Below are 17,384 nucleotides of genomic sequence, written 5' to 3'. Positions count from 1 at the left end.
TTTATTTTTGTGAAAAAAGAATAATTTTCAAAGAATGATATTCACCCCCATCTATTGCATATTTTGATCCTACAAAGTCATTATATTCGCCAACTTGCAGAGAACGAAAATGTGCGGACAACTCCTCTGCCATAAATGGAGTAGGCTTCCTTTAGAAAACCTATCCTCGCCATATCTTTCTGAGAGTAGTCAAGGCATTGAGAGTGAGGGACTATTCGAAGGATTACATCTTGCATCATTCTCCATTCTTATTAGTGGTCCCCGACCCTTTGCAACAGCATGATGATTTGTTGAGTTGCTTAAGCATTGGAGTGCTTCTTCAATTGTTGCCCGGATTAGTTGCACCAATTGATTGCGATCCAACGGGTACTTCTCTTTTCTTTCGGGGTAAATATGGGGATGGAGTTCCTCATTGTCATGTGTTATGGCATGTGAACACCATCATCGACATCGTAGTCTAAAGTTTCTCATACACAACGTCAATTATGCTACGGTAGAATTTGAATACTTTCCATGAATGCTCCTTGCTAAATAGTTTCCTGCCCAAGATTAACATGTAGTTAGAGGATGTCAGTCTTATCTATATCTTGCTTAAGTGCACTGGCGTAGCCAGGGGTGGCTGCACTGGGCTGGAGCCCAGTGCAATCCAATAATTTTTAATTTAATAATTAAAAAAATTAAAATATTTTAATTTAATTTTATTGATTAGTCTAGGACAGTTATTGATTTTGACTATGTCATTGCTTAAGTATGACCATATGCTCCCAAGCTCGAATATCTTACCGGGAGTGCTCTTTTAATTTTTTTAAAATAAAGTATCTTTTTTATGATAATTAAGGATGTCCTTTTTTATCTATTTTTTTATACACTCAATAAAAATTACTACTTTCTAAATAATAAAAATTAAGTCTTTAATTTATTACAAACACGCTGATCTTAAACCATCCTTCAATTCATTTTATTTAATTATCACTTTTAATGTAAATTTATTCCTTATCCCCTCTAAAAACACAATCATCCTTAAAAAAACATTTACAACATATTTTTCCGTATTTAAATAAACAAATTTATTAAGTGGTTTTTCTTTTATTAGAATTTAAAATAAATTTATATATATTAATAAAATAATTATTTTATTCATTAAATTAATAAATATAATTCTTTAATTTATTTTTTTTATTTAAAATAAATTTATATTTATTTTAATAAAAATAATTTATTGAAATAATAAATATATTTTGATAATTTTATTTTAATAAAATAATTCATTAAAAATAATTATTTTAATAAAATAATTCATTAAATTAATAAATATAATTTATTAATTTTATTTTTAAAAATTTAAAAGAAATATATATATATATATTAATTAAAAAATTCATTAAAATAATTATTTTAATAAAATAATTCATTAATTTTATTTTTTAAAATTTAAAATAAATTATTTTTAAATTTATAAATATTTAAATTATAATTTATTGAATTAATTAATTTGATTTTAATTAGATTTTACAGTATATTTGAGTTATGTAATATTGTATTAGAAGGTTAGGTTTAACTCTTTTCTAATATGGTTGATCCTCTTTTTGTATGATTTTTCTTTTTCCATGATAAAATGTTATTTTTATTTAAAAAATCTATTTTATTTATAATTTTTTATATTAATAAATCAAACATATTTTATAATTTTATTTTTTAGAAAATAAAAAATAATATATCATAACAAACGTATTTTTGTTTTCTCCAAATACACCGATATTTACTATTTAACAGGCAAGAAATTTAAAATTTCCGTTAATTATGTTATATATAAATATTTTAAAGGGAGGAATTATTATATTTTAATAATATATTTTTTTAAGAGTACGGATCTCTATATATAGTACGGAGGATCTTTGTCGGAGGATATAGCAATTTAGATTCCCACATGGATCTTGCGCCATGGCTGCTCTTTCTTCTCCTCGCCTTCTTCTCGAATCCCTCCGTCGCCTCTTCTTCTTCTTCTGCGAGCCGTTACATAATTCAAGTGGAGGAGCCGATTGAGCCGCTGACGGACTCGAGCCTGAAGAGGTGGCACGAGTCTTTCCTGCCGCCGGCCGCCGAGGAGTCTGGCGCCGATCCGCGGCTGCTGCACTCCTACAGCGACGTCTTCAGCGGGTTCGCCGCCATTCTGACGGAGGAAGAGCTGCAGGCGGTGGGGAAGAAGAAGGGGTTCGTGCGCGCGCTCCCCGACCTCGTGCTGCGCGTGATGACCACCCACACGCCGGATTTCCTCGGGCTCAAGGTCGGGGAGAAGGGGCTGTGGGAAGACTCGAAGCTCGGGAGCGGAGTCATCGTCGGAGTCCTCGACACCGGCGTGACGCCCGGCCACCCTTCCTACGACGACGAGGGGGTCCCGCCTCCGCCCTCGAAGTGGAAGGGCTCGTGCGAGCTCGAGACCGGTTGCAACAACAAGCTCATCGGCGCCAGGTCGATGCTCGCCGGTGGGGGGCGCGGAGTCCTCCCGTCGACGAGGGAGGCCATGGGACCCACACTTCCGCCACCGCCGCAGGTAACTTCGTCCGCAACGTGAGCTACTACGGCTTGGCCAAAGGCACGGCCGCAGGGATGGCCCCTCGGGCTCACCTCGCCATCTACCAGGTCTGCTCCGGCGACGGTAACTGCAGTTCCGACGACATCCTCGCCGGGTTTGACGCAGCTGTCAAGGACGGCGTCGACATCCTCTCTATCTCGCTCGGCGCCGCTTATTCCGTACCTCTCGACCGAGATCCCATCGCCATCGGTTCGTTCGCGGCGGCCAGGAAGGGCATCTTCGTCAGCTGCTCCGGCGGCAACTCTGGACCTCACTACTTCTCCCTCTCCAACGAGGCGCCCTGGATCCTCACCGTGGCGGCCAGCAGCGTCGACCGAAGCTTCAGGGTCTCTGTGAAGCTTCCCAACGGGAAGGTGATCCCCGGAGAGTCTCTGGACCAGACGCGCAACTTCACTACAAGCTCTCTTCCCCTGTACTACAACCCCGATTCGCCGACCTGCGACAGGGATCCTCCCGATGATAGCCACAGGGGCAGCGTCTGGGTCTGCGAGGCCGGCGACAGCCGTCCCGCAGATGTGGCAGCGTACGTCAAGTCCCTCGGCGCCAGCGCGTTGATCTTCATTTCCTCCAAGGACGCCGGCGCCACCGTCCTGATCAGGAAGATGGACTTCCCCGCAGCAGTGATCGCCAACCAATACGGCTCCGACCTCAAATCGTATTTGAACTCATCTTCCGACCCCTCCGCGTCGATCATCTTCGACGGGACGGTTCTCGGCGAATCCCCAATCCCCGCCCCCGCCGTGGCTTACTTCTCCTCCCGGGGGCCGTCGCAGGCGACGCCGGGAATCCTCAAGCCAGACATCTCCGGTCCGGGCCTTAACATCTTCGCGGCCTGGATTCCTTCCGAAGACGGCCCGCAGTACACCATCATCTCTGGCACGTCCATGGCCACGCCTCACCTCAGCGGCGTCGCCGCGCTCTTAAAGGCCGCGCACCCTACGTGGTCGCCGGCAGCTATCAGGTCGGCGATCGTCACCACGGCAGACGCCGACGTCCACGACGAGTTGCTCCAGCCGGCATTCTATTTCTGCAAGGGCGCAGGACAGGTCAACCCTGCCAAAGCTTCCGATCCCGGCCTTATTTACGACATCACCGCCGACGACTACATCTCCTACATCTGCGGCAAATTCGGCGACGAAGGCGCCAGAAAGAATAGCGCGCGGATTCGTGGACTGCTCCAAGTTCAAGAAGTTGACGGAAGCAGAGCTAAACTACCCGTCGATCCTGCTGGCTCCCAAAGGCCGGGCGGCGGCCAAGGTGAGGCGGACGGTCACGAACGTCGGGCCGGCGAGATCGAGCTACAAGGTGTCGGTGACCATATCGAAGACCGCCGTGTCGGCTACTGTCGCCCCCGAGACGTTGTCGTTCACCGAGCTGAACGAGCAGAAGTCGTTCAGCGTGAGCGCGAAATGGGCCGCCGGCAGACCTCCCGGCGGCGGACCTCCCGGCGGCTATCAATTCGTGGAGGGAAAGTTGACTTGGACCTCCGATGATGGTAAGCATGTGGTGACTAGCCCCTTGGTCGTCTCCGTCATGCACCGATAGCTCGAGCTTGTCTTTCTTCCTTCTTCAGCAAAAAGCAAAAGGTAGAAGCTGTAATTGATTACTATACTACATACAGAAGATATTTTTCATTGAAATTTGATTTTATCCACTTCAACAAATTTATCTTATAATAATCAACTCAATCATACTCCAAAAATAACTTATCTTATTCCTTACAAATATTATTCTTAGTTTTTAAGGATATGAATGAATTGTTAGAAATATGAATGGAAATAATGAAATAGAAGGAAAGAGAAGACCCTCATATGGAGGAGTTTAGTTCCACATTGGTAGTTGAGGGACAACTTGATTGGTTTATATTGTATCATAAACATTGATGTTGTGAACAAATGCAAGGGGAGAGGCTCTCTCTCATGTGTGGGTGTGCACGGGGGTGCAAATCCAGGGCTCGGATTGCACTGCTCGCAAGGTAACTTGTGTGCGAGCGCGACCGGTGCGTGTCGAATGTCGGACCGGTCAGGGCATAATTTGCCCAAGCAGATCAACCAATATTTTATTTTGCCGTTCAATTTTTGATAGTTTTTGGGTGTAATCGGTTCGTCGGTAATGATCTGTGTTTGATCGTCTTGCCGATTTAGTCATTGTATCCTGGCAAACAGACGTTCATTGTGACCTCTAAGCAACGTCGGAGGGGACGAATCTGTTTTAAGGAAACTGCGTTGAACGCCGACCTCGACCACTCGGCTCTGCAATCGAGCACTCGGCTCTCGGCTCTCGGCACTCAGCGTCTCGGCACTCGCCACTCGGCTCTCGGCCTCTCGGCACTCGGCGTCTCGGCAGTCGCCAATCGGCTCTCGACCTCTCGGCAGTCGCCAAGTCGCCACTCGGCCTCTCGGCTCTCGGTAGTCGAGCACTCGGCGACTTCGGCTCGACAACTCGGCGACTCGTCTCGACAGTCGGCCACTCGACTCGACAACTCGGCTCTCGACTCTCAGCTTGGCACTCGGCAGTCGACCACTCGGCTTGGCACTCGGCATTCAGCACTCGACACTCGACTCGACTTGGCAACTCAACCACTCAGTTGGCGGTCGGTGACTCGGCCACGCTGCTCTCTATCTGACAAAGATTGACAGACATGAATCAGTTGAAGTTGGGTTGGGCAAAATTAATGTTTTTTCCTTTCATTGACATTTTTATAAGTTTTTTTAAAACACCCAAATGGCTCATTTTTTTATTTATTATCAAATGATGATTATCAGTTTTTTAAAATATTTCTCGCCCATCTGACTTCCTCTTCCTCTACCTATCGATCTAACGGCCTATTGAATAAGTGGAGATGAGCTCTTTATATAATTAATTAGAATTCAAATTTCATTAGAAAATATTATAGAGTTTAAAAATTTTATAATGTTGGAGTGTTTATAGGATCCATCTGTATTTCTTAATTTATCTTGATGATTGATAAAAAATTTCTGTAAGATCAGATCAATCACTTTCGTGATTAATTAGATCGTAAAAGTTTAATACTTGAATTGTTAAAAAAATGATCGATTGAATAAGTGATTGAAATAATCCACTAAGCACCTTACTGCAATATTATTGCCCCGGGACACTAAGGATTTATTCTTGTTATATAGAAAAATAGAAATACGATTATCAAGCTAGTCGACTTTATTAATGATAGTGTCTTGATATAAAATATAACATAATTTAATTATTAATGAAATTATTCTTTTACTTTGTCAATTGAGTTGATTTTGTATCGACCTAATTTCTTCTATTTGACTTCATTCATTTAGTGTGTAACCTCCCATTAGTTTAGTATCTTCACTAAAATCATTAACCTCTATCCATTTATTTTCCAAATTCTTGTCTTTAAATATAATGTTGTCGATGCTTGAAAGACATTACTCCAAGAGTCATTACCTTTGGAAGTGTAACTAAGCAATATGATGATAAAAGAGTAGTCCAGTACACGAAACTCCTATCAATATAAGATTCCGAAGAAGGATCACATTAGATCACAATAGTCCTTCGATCGGGCTAATCTCGATGTATAATAAGCGGTCCGATGATAATGACAATGTCATCAACAATTGCAATTTACAAAAACTCAACAGAATATACTAAACAATAGCCAGACACTTGAGAATAGAAAGAATTACTTGAAAATATACCAACCAACAAAATTACACTTCGTAGAAGAAATACAACACCCTTTCACCTCCTGTACAGAAAGACAAACAGTAAAGAGTTTTATGTAAAGCAAACATGTTTGTCATCAGAACATGAATCTATAGACAAACCTGAAATACAAAGCAGTAATGAACCAATGGTGTTCTTCACTTACTCTGTTATTTTCCAGATTCATAGTGCTAAATCAAAATTATTTCCACAAGAATCTGAATGAATCACTCAGAAAAAGTGTATCTTCCATCCCCAGCTATGATAAAAAAATGTTTGGCCTCGGTACTATACTGCAGAATTTGTCCATGATGCAGAATGTGCTTGGCTATGGGATCTAAATCAAGTTTGTATCATAGAGAGAAGGGCTTTGTATAAACATCAAATGGCTCACAGGCAGTCAGCTGTGGCTCCTGCACGAAGGAGAGGAAGGTGTTATTCTAATGTTTCCCTTTGTTCTAGAAAATGTCATCCCATAAGAGCTATGCGAGCTATCAAGATCGATACATTCTGATCACTGGAAGAAGAAAACATAGGAAAAAAGAAGTCACTGGAAAGATTACAGCACTATCTGTATCTTGTAAAATTAAGGTCACATGAACCGAGAATACCAACATCTGAAAACAGCTAAAGAAGGTCGCTAGTTTATACTCATGAATCTTCTTAATAGACTATTTGGGACCAAAGTAAATGTATGATAATGTTTTGGCCAAAAGAGATTTAGGAGGTTCAATTGAAATACTCTGTATGTTTTTACTTTTTTTTTATAAAAAAAAAGACTTGTTAATTTGTCCAAAGATAATAAGAGCACCAGTCTTTTCTCATGGAAGATTTATTGAACCATATTAATTAGGTATCATCAGCTGGGTAAAGACCAACATGGTGTAGAAGCTTAACTATTTTGGCGATATTTTGAAAATTTAACTCTTGAAAAGTTTGATAATGAAAAGGGAGAAGTGGAGGAACTTGATGTCTAATTTACCTGTCGCAGACCACCGCTTAAGCTGCCTCCAGACAGCAGCATAGTGAGGAGTGACGTTACAGGACCTCCGCTCGTTGTATCACCAGCATTTCGTATGGCGGTTCGCATTGCATTTAGTATGCTACCATAAGTGGATCCATGCTCACGTTCAATGGCTTGGATAAAACAGAAGGTCATCGCACCAGTTGAGGTGATTCTGGAGAGAGCCTGCACAGAGTTAACTGGATCTCTTCAGTAAACTAATAACAAATCAGAAAACAATTATGTCAATTGCAAGTTTGACAAGCTGGGTTGCAATGAGCTTCAAGGTCAAAAGTAAACATGGAATAACTTCTGTAGCCAACCTATAGTGACAATTTTCCTTGGTTAGAACATTGCATCCAAACGATTGAAATATTTACAAGATGAGTGATTGAATGTCACCAGCTCTTCATTCTTTTCTTGAAGCCTAACAATTGTTTGCCTCAGTAAATGTCAACCAACTAAAAACCCGCTAGACCCACTTCGCACTGTCGACTATCATGATTGGGTATCCTGGCAAAAGAGACTACAAGAGATGTGCCTATTTGGAGAGCACCAAACAGCAACTAGTGGAGGGCATGGCAAGCCACACAAACTCAGACTTTTTCAATGATGACTTCCGCTTCATTGAGGAGCATGACTGGTTGCAGTGGCGATAGGCAGAGCATGACAGAAGGTCAATGGGTTTTTCAACTACAACCCGTGCTATGCACAGGTCGCACTATTCATTTTTATTGTGAAGATCCAAGGTAAACTTGAGTTCTTTCATGGTCTTGTGGGGGTTTCTGACAATGGAGGCCTCGTTACAGCACATTTTCTATTATGAAGAGCAAAGCATGAATTGACACAATATTGTCATTTTATGTGATGGTCAATCATCAAATAAGTTTAAGTAAAAGCCATTAGTTTCTGAAATCCTTCCCAAGGTCTTGCAAGTAACTCCAATCTAAAGCTATTTTAACCAAATACTCCATAAAAAATCAGAAATTTGACCCTTCATGTTCCAATATTCTTCATGAGGGTTTACAACCCTACGACTATTAAGTTGTATATAACGCATACTTCATGGCTGATGGTTAAATCCAAATTTAGCAAAATTAAATGGACATCAAACAAATTCCACCTCGTGGATATTTGAAATGGAAAGAATCTGTAGAGGTTACCGAGGTATCAGCAGAGGTTTGGTGGTCATCACAACCACTAAACGAAATGGCTTCTCCTCCACTTGTACCTTTCCAAACACCAGATCGCGGGCGATGGTCTTCCCACACATATTGTCCACTCCTACATCAAGAAATATGATTTCAATCAGCAAAAAATGCAGCAAGTTCAAACAAATCAAGTCATCTTTAACTGCGTAAGTAAAATAATAAGCCAGCAACATCCAGTATGAACAGGATGTCATGTAAATATTAGTTAGCACCCACCATGGCATGACAAAATGCAGATTACAAAGACATAAGCCGATGAGAACAGTAAGTCTATTTTATAAATTTATTCTACATTCCATGGCAAAACAGAATAAAACATGAGTTAAAAGTAAACAAAAAAATTTCAGCCATAAAGCCTAGCAATTACATATGTCATCAAACATAACCTGGTAAAACAATTCAAGAGACATTTGCGGAGAAGCCACTATATCATATGTACAATCAATAATCTAGACCTAACTTGATCAATCCGACGCCTGCTATTGAATCGCATGATGTGTCTCACCTCCTGTATGACATGCTCTTAATGTCATAGTTATAGCAAAATGGTCTATCGCCACTAATAAGCATATCCGAAGAGCCAACTTTATTTGCATTAAATTAAATTTTAAAAATGAAAAATTTGTATCAATAGGAAACTAATAAATAATTCAAATTGAAATTAACATTCTGTTAGTAAACCTTAAAATAGCATCACCATGTAGAAAAACAAACTAATAATGTAGACTTGACTTATCCCACTCTAGATTGTGTTGAGGTGTGCCAATTAATGGGGAAGAAAGGTTAGTTCACTACTAATAAGTTAGCACATCAACTAGGGTTGATATTCATCCTAAATATTATAGTAAATGTCTACTTGTAAGCATGAAATGGGAAATTAGAAATTAATATGATACTTGACTGTTTCATGATTATGGCATGATTGGTGATGACATATATGCATGCTTGAATGAATTGAATGTCTATATGCAAGAAACATGTTATCTTAAGCCACAATAATGTAAATACATAACATGTTTAGGACAATTTTTAGCACTAACTATTATTAACATCATAAAAATAATACAATTGCCAATCCATGACCCTAACATGAGCATTTAATGAAAAACATGTCATCAAAATGATAGGGAGAGACAATTCACACTTAGATGATCATACAATACTTAGTTTGAATTAAATGATCATTTTGGACTATGTGAGATTTGTATCAAAATACTAAATTAAATTATAATGACTTTGCACGAAAATTATTTTTCTAGTTTATGATACTTAGTTATGTATGCATGCAAATTTTCATGAATTTTCAATTTCTATAGAATTTTTTATGCATTTTTAAAATTGAAGTGTTGAACGTTTATACTCAATTGACAATCGACTGAAGTAGAATTCTAGTTTACTAGATTGCTTAGCTCAGTTGGCACTAGGTAACTTAGTCAACTAGATTAGTTAGCTGACTAAAATAGCAAAACCAATCCAATTTCATATATCTTGTATTTTGAATAGTTTAAAGCCTTAAATGATATTCAAATGATTTTTTGTCATGTAGAACGTTAGGATAACATGTTTATCCTAACTTTCACCATTAATAGCATATTTAAATTGAATTTTGACAACTTAACTAGCACCTACATTTAGGATTGAAACATTAACTGTTGATATAGTTACAATATTTGATAACAATTATTCCTAAGGAGCTCATCATATATTAATATGTCTCACATGCCATGCTTTATGGGCAAGAAATATTTGGATTGATATACATGTTGTATACTCAATTACTTACATGCCTTGATCAATATACTTGTTATTATCATGATCGTGGATGTAAGTACTTTACAACAAGAATCGTGATACCGACACAGGCGGAATTTACCATTCTGTCCATCGCCCAACACCAAAATCATTTTAGCACCGACACCAACGCAGTAGCGAGGCGGAAACGACCTCACAGCAGCCTAATTTTTTTTCTTTCCTTTCTTGTTTTTCTTTTAGGATCTTTATACGGATTAGGGTTTAGGACAGATAATTTTCCCCCCTCTTTTGGTAATTTCTTTTCCTCTTTTGTCTCTTTCTTTCCCTCCATCAATTTACATAATAAACAACAAAGAAATGATTCTTACAAAGACTAAGGAAAAAAAATACATCTTTTAAGGATGAAGGTGAAGATGATTTATTAGGAAAAGCATCTATAGCAATCAAATACTGATAAAAATATTTTTTTTAATTAATATATTTTATATTTAAAAATACTAAATCGAATCAACATTGCACAATATGGTGCTGAAACCATATCATTCCATCATAAACTAAAACTCCGGCATTTGTTAAAAATTTTAAACCTTGCTTTACACATATTATTGGTTAATTGATGCAAGGTAAAGGGGGAGAAGTATAGAGTTAAGTTAGTAAACTTCTTTCTAAATCGAAAAACAATAAGTCACCTCAAAGGCAACTCATCATTGGGGCTGAAAGGGAACCTTAAGTTAAGGGGGAGCTTTGAGGTTATGGTTTGTCTTGTTTTCTATTGGTTTTAATCCCTAACCTAAATAGCTTGATAAACATCAAAAACCAAGATGATTGTTGGGGAAACCATGCTCTCATATGTTGAGTTCAACCAATTTGTTTAATTTTTAATGCGTACATTAAGGACTCAACATAGTGCACATGCAACTCATGGATTGGGTTAACTCGACAAGATGGAGTCGATTTATAATCAATGACTAGCAACCTAAAACAACATTTAAAGCTTTGAAGCAGTTGAAAGACACTCTAGGACAAGGAGCATTAAATGGTTATGGATGCAAACACGAAGATCATATGTCCAATAGATTGGAGACCTGGTACAAGGTGGCCTTAGAAGGCTTGGAGAATTAGATGGCATAGAAGAAGCTTGTTGCATTCAATGGTCTGGATGGCCAAAGTGAGGTGGACTCTAGGGCAATACAAAACAAGATGGACTTAGAGGGACGGAGGATTGGATGGCATGGAGTTGGTATGTTTAATGAATTGGAAGCCTACCTAAGTGAAATATATGGTGAGGAACTTTAGGTGATGTAAGACCTAAAGGAATGAGAGAATGGGAGATTATGTGAGTGAAATGTAATCTTGGGCTTGTGCTTTATAGCAACATCATCGGGGATAATGTGTTTAGCTAAATAGGGGTGGATTAGTAACAGCTTGGCTTAAAGCCATCAGCCGGAGGACTATTAGTCCCAAGTTGTAGTTTGTGACCTGTCTTGGTCTTAGGACTTTGCATAGGCTTACGGAGAGGTAAGCCGAGTGAAAGAGGATTATCAACAAAATTTAATTGACTAAAAGGGAATTTAGTCGATTAGAACATGCAAAAGAGCTCAAGCAATGGATGAGGGCATCATAGGGAAGTGCAATGGAGATAAAGTTTATAATCGAAGATTCGATAGTGAACTAGGTAGCGGACAAAACAGATATGGGAGTTATGAGGTTGCTATTTGATTGAGGTAGAATTTCAAATAATCTTGCACAAAGAAAAGGGAGAAAGAAAAATTTTAGATGATCGAAGAATAAATTACAAAAGAGATCCAAACCCCTCTTGTAAACCAAAAGTAAGACTCTCCTAAAACTTGGTCTAACTTACCCTAATATATATAACAAAGAATTTTAACAACTTCAACAACTTTAGAAATTTAAACATTGGCATTGAAACTAACATAAAATTAAGCCCTAATTTCAAAACACTTTAATGTAGCACCAAGAACAAAAGAAACAATCACACATGGGGAGTGAAAAAAATTTTATTAAATTGAATAATGAATTACACAGGGATCTAAACCTCTTTTATAAACAAAAAAGACCAATTCTACCAACAAAGGTCTTGGTTTCCCTAACAAATACAACAAACTTTTAAAAAATTGAAATGTTTAAAATTAAAAAGGAACAAAACCAATCTAAAATTAAGCCCTATGTTTTAAATGCATTCACATATCCAATATATTGTTTCGGACAATATAAAATGTCTTTTAATGGGTTGCACTAGTTGGTTAACGTACATTGTTATATATATTGCTTAGATTTATATGCATAAGTATTATACACGAACTTTTAGTTTGTTTTAGGTAATTAATTTAATAGATAAGTGATAGATGTTAGTTTTGTTCTAGATTAATTAATTTGATATATGCTATATTAGTATATACAAATATATTTTTTAACATATTTATTATATATTATTTCCAATATAATTAATGTATTTATATATATATATATATAGATACAGATATGCCCATGCATGTGATATGCATAACTTGACCGCATGGCACATTTCATCTACATGTATTTTTTAAAACCTTTAGAGAACATACAAAGCATCTCTATCAAAGAAACTTAAAATGAACATAAAGAGGTCACGAATTTACAGCATATGATCATTCTTAAGCAGTCACAATCAACCTACGATTAGTTTGAAATAACTAATGGGATCTTGGTACTTCAAGTTGTTGAAAAAGACAGATAATTGTTAATCAGCTCCAATTTAAACTGTTAAAAATGGAGTCCACGACTGCAATAAATGTCATGAACTGATTATCACACATAATTCATTCAAAAGAGCATACATATAATGTAGAGAAAAAGTAATAAATAAACATTTAAAAATAGAAAAGATAAGCATGTTTATAAATGGAAATAAAAAATGAACAAACAGAGCATGGTCAATTACCTATTCATTCTGCAAAGGAAAGGTAAATCTAATACAGTGCCACTGTGGCATGCATCTATGATGGCGTGAAGCTTAACCCCATGAGGAAGTGGTCTCACAATAGTAGCATTAATTTCATCATCTATGATCATTCCTTGTGTTTCGAAATCCAAAGGGCACAAGGTTTCATCAAAGCCATCAATCTCATCTGAGTGATAGCTCCTTTGCTGTGAACCGTGACCAGAATAGTGGAACACCAGAGAATCCCCTGGTTGGCAGCCTTGGACAAGCCAATAAAGAGCCATCCTTATATTGTACTTTGTTGGTATCTTATATGGATCAGTTTCTTCTTCTGAAATTCAATCAACTATCTTAAAACAAGTTAACTAAAAGATGGTACAGAATGTAGAAAAGAAGACTCCAACTACTGCAAGATAAAAACTGATTGAGAAGAGATGCATTGCCGACATATAATATAAACAAAAATAATAATATATCTTCTAACGATCAAGAGAAGAGTGAAAGAAAAGTTCCATATATATAGCTTGTGTTAACTTGAACAACGGCATCATCGGAAAAGCATCATTACCATAATGCTAAATTATGAAAGGCACATATATATAGCAACAAAAGAAAAATAACATCTAGATAATGAAAGTGCAGAAGGATAACAACTCCCAAGAAGTCGAATGGATGTTACCAAAATCAACTATACTATGTATAGATTGTAGCACAAATTATCTCATATGGGCATGTCAGACAACTCATTATCTTTAGTCTTAACACGTAGTAAAAGGAGGCATCAATGTCCAACTCAGTATTGGTGTTAAGAGTGTTAAGTGTCTATCTAACATGGGTATGAGTAGTCATATTGTTGAAAAATACCTCGTAAACTCAAACATCCAGAGATCAATTAAACCTAAGAACCACAATATCAGGGTCATCCTTTTGCCAGGAACCTTTAGCATATATTAGAAGTCAGCAGTTATTTACTTTCATGCAATCTTGACGATTCACATTTTGCTAAAGCTAAAATGGTGGGACATATAAGCTTCAGTAATTGCTGCATTCTTTAGCATAGTTATAAAAAAAGGACCAGCCCTCTGGTTGGACCAGTACAAAGTGGAACCAAATTCTACTCTTGGTCAGGTTAGTTCATGAATTATATATACAAATAAACTGGCAAAAAATCAGTTAGACCGGCCTATTTTATAAAATCGGCCGATCTTATGAAAATCAGCCAATTTGGATTTATAAAAATTGGTCAAATGTCATGAAAAGCAACTGGTTTTATGAAAAGTGACTGGTTTTATGAAAAACAACTAGTTTTATGAAATTGGCTGGTTTTATGAAAAGTGGAATGTTTTATGAAAAGTTTTATAAAAACAGGCAGATTTTATGAAAATCAGCAGATTTTATGAAAACTAAGCAGTTGGACCAATTTTTAAAATATGAGATCAATTGGTCATATGACTCGAAATGTCAAAAATGCCCATTTGCAATTTCAGATGATTAAATTTGAGAAAATAATATAATTATTTATTTTAGATTTTAACCTATTCAAATAATAAATAAATCTTAAAAATTTATTAAAAAATCCATTTATAATATAATTGCAAATTGATTATATATCAACACTTATGCTAATGTACTAGTACATTTTATATTTGTTTATGTATGATTATGTACTAGTAATTTATATATCAATATGGAGCTTGTCTGATTTAAGTTTTGGTTTTTTATTCCTTATAATGCAATAAGCCATATGTGTTTCTCTTTTATTTATATAATATAATTTCTTAATCTTTTTAATCATCTAAATTTATGTTCAGAAATAAAATTCAATAAATTTGTAGTTTAATGGATGGATATATCGGTCAATTTGGCTTTGATTCTGATGAATAAACGTCCAGCTCCACATGTAGACCAACCAATCAACCCACCAGTCTAACCATTAACCCAATGACCTAAAGCTTAGGCAATTTGTTTTCCAATCAGGTTTTTATAATGTTCTTTATTATGAAAACACATTCTACTTCCATCTTACTGTGAATTAAAATTTGCTCATTTATCCCATATATTTAGCATTTTATATATGATTGAGAAAGGGAACTAAGGTTGCTGGCACACCAAAGAAAAGCACTTTGATTTATAAACTAATAATATGGCATCATTACCAAGGAACAAACCATGGAAGGAGAAGAAGAAGAAAGAGGATAGTAAAATAATTGTGGATAGAAATTACCACTAATTTAAATATTGTTGGATGAACACCATGTGTACAAGCTACGGAACAACAATGTGAGCATAGGATAATCTACAATAGCATAGTGCAGTTAACCAAGAGATGACATATAGCGAAAGGATATTTAAGGAAAGAAGCCTATTGAAGGGAAATGCTCAAGGTTTTTCACAACTTTTCAAAAATTGTGGATAGCATTTAGCAACTTTTAGCGGAGAGAAAAAGACAAGGAGGAGCATTATACTCCCCCACTTTGGACTAAAGAAAGCCAAAAACTCCACCTTAGCCCATACTAAACCTACCTCAACTCTGCAAATTGGAATCAACAACGTTCAATTGGACATATTAAAGTTCACCCCAAGTAACTTATTCATCTCTGAGATTCATGGCGAACTTGACTAAATCCCGAAGTGGACAACATCCACCTCAAGAAAAGTGAACTAGATTCCAAAGTACTTTGGCAGGACTTCATCCAATTTAAGCGAACTCAATCAACCCTCATCTACATCAATAGAATCCCACCCTTTTGTACTCATCAAGCTATGTGCACTTTTGAGGTCTAAACCAAATTGATATAATTGACAAACTTTTATAATCTACGGTGAAATTATCATAACGATAAGATAGAGAAAGGAATTCATGGAGAAAGAAAGAAAAGGATACCAGAATTGAAAGAGAGGTATGTGATACAATTTGCTCCTTGTTACTTCTTGCAAACATTGATGCCTTCAAGAAGATGATCTAAACCTATAGCTATTCTGCATATTCTCTTTAATTATTTGCATGAAAAATCTAAAGAAAAAAGTAACCTTTTTCTAATGACTAAATAACAGCTGAATAACTCTCTGTTAAAAAATTTATTAATGAAATCATAATTATAAAAAAAAGGATTAAAGTATGCGAAAGCACATGAATCATTGATGCTACTTTAAACAATAAATAAATAAATTTCAAAGGCAGGCAACGATCTACCAATTCAACGAGATGGCCAACAAAAATAATCAGTCACGATATGCATAGGAGGTAAGGGCGGATAAGGAATCCGATCTGAGGAGATCTAGAGGAGGATTAACCTGTAAGCAAGATGATGGAAGCCTCCGGGAAGTGGAATCGGTTGATGAGGAGGTAGCGCATGCACTTGGCGTCGTTGATGCATCCCTTGAGCTCGTGACGCGAGAAGCGGTAGGAGATCCCGCAGATGACGGCTCTCTTCCGGCCGTGGGGAGACGGCGGAGCGCCCCAGGGCGTGCCAGCGCCGGGAGAGGGTGCGGGTGCGGGTGCGGGTGCGGGTGCGGTGGCGGGCGCCACGGGGGTGACGGCCTGGCAGATGGCGCATCGGATGGATTTGGCCCCTGGAGGAAGCTGGAGCGGCGTCCGGCAAGCGGAGCAGTTGACGAGCATCAACGACATCGTCGAAGGAAAGGGAACCGACAGTAGGGAAGGGCAAAGAAGGAACGCGGCTCCAATTGAAACCGTTCCAGGAGAGAGAGAGGAGAGGGAGGGAGGAGTGACGTGTACGGTCTGGATTGGCGGAAGTTGCTGCATCGACGATAGTGATTGATGCGGGGAAGGAAGCTGCATGATTGGAAGTAGAGGTCATGTTGCGTCGGGCCCATTATGAATAGTAAATGGGACCTATCGAGTTAATTGCTCCGTTAAATAATTTAGACAGATTGAATTATAATTTTATCAATTTATTTTAAAATAGATTTAGATGAATTGATCCGTCTAGACTTGCAATCCGCGTGAATTGATCTGGAAATTGAGAAAATTTATTTATTTATTTTAAATTTTAAAATTAAAATAAAAAATTCAATAAATTAGTGGATTTGATCTATTTAAATTACAATTCAAACTTAAAAATTACACTTCAACTCACAAATTTTAACTTAATCAATTTAAATTATAATTCAAACTTAAAATTTTTAATATTTTTAATATTTTTTAATAAACTCGTGGGTTTATCCGCCTAA

General features: G+C 37.4%; 1 protein-coding gene and 1 pseudogene across 2 annotated transcripts; one reads left to right on the top strand and one right to left on the bottom strand.

Annotated features, from left to right (window-relative positions):
• Positions 1-1,927: 1,927 nt before the first annotated feature.
• Positions 1,928-4,138, top strand: LOC141818570 (subtilisin-like protease 1; annotated as a pseudogene).
• Positions 4,139-6,072: 1,934 nt separating this feature from the next.
• On the bottom strand, positions 6,073-16,833 carry LOC141822051 (metacaspase-1). Of its 2 annotated transcripts, XR_012601233.1 has the most exons (6): positions 16,485-16,828; positions 13,191-13,521; positions 8,450-8,570; positions 7,266-7,472; positions 6,450-6,696; positions 6,073-6,326 (listed from the first exon to the last, which is right to left on the bottom strand). XR_012601233.1 is itself a non-coding variant. In XM_074709469.1 (5 exons), exons 1-5 carry the CDS (start codon positions 16,819-16,821, stop codon positions 6,637-6,639), a joined length of 1,056 nt encoding a protein of 351 aa, XP_074565570.1. In that variant the 5' UTR covers positions 16,822-16,833; the 3' UTR covers positions 6,073-6,636. The 2 variants fall into 2 exon arrangements, 1 of the variants encoding a protein (XP_074565570.1); XM_074709469.1 differs by having other exon boundaries at positions 6,073-6,696; positions 16,485-16,833.
• Between the last annotated feature and the right edge of the window lie 551 nt (positions 16,834-17,384).

The sequence above is a fragment of the Curcuma longa genome, chromosome 2, assembly GCF_044706935.1.
Source record: "Curcuma longa cultivar G26 ecotype Majalengka, Jawa Barat chromosome 2, ITB_CL_G26_1.1, whole genome shotgun sequence".
In the NCBI taxonomy this organism is placed as follows: Eukaryota; Viridiplantae; Streptophyta; class Magnoliopsida; order Zingiberales; family Zingiberaceae; genus Curcuma; species Curcuma longa.
This window is presented reverse-complemented; position numbering and strand designations above follow the sequence as displayed.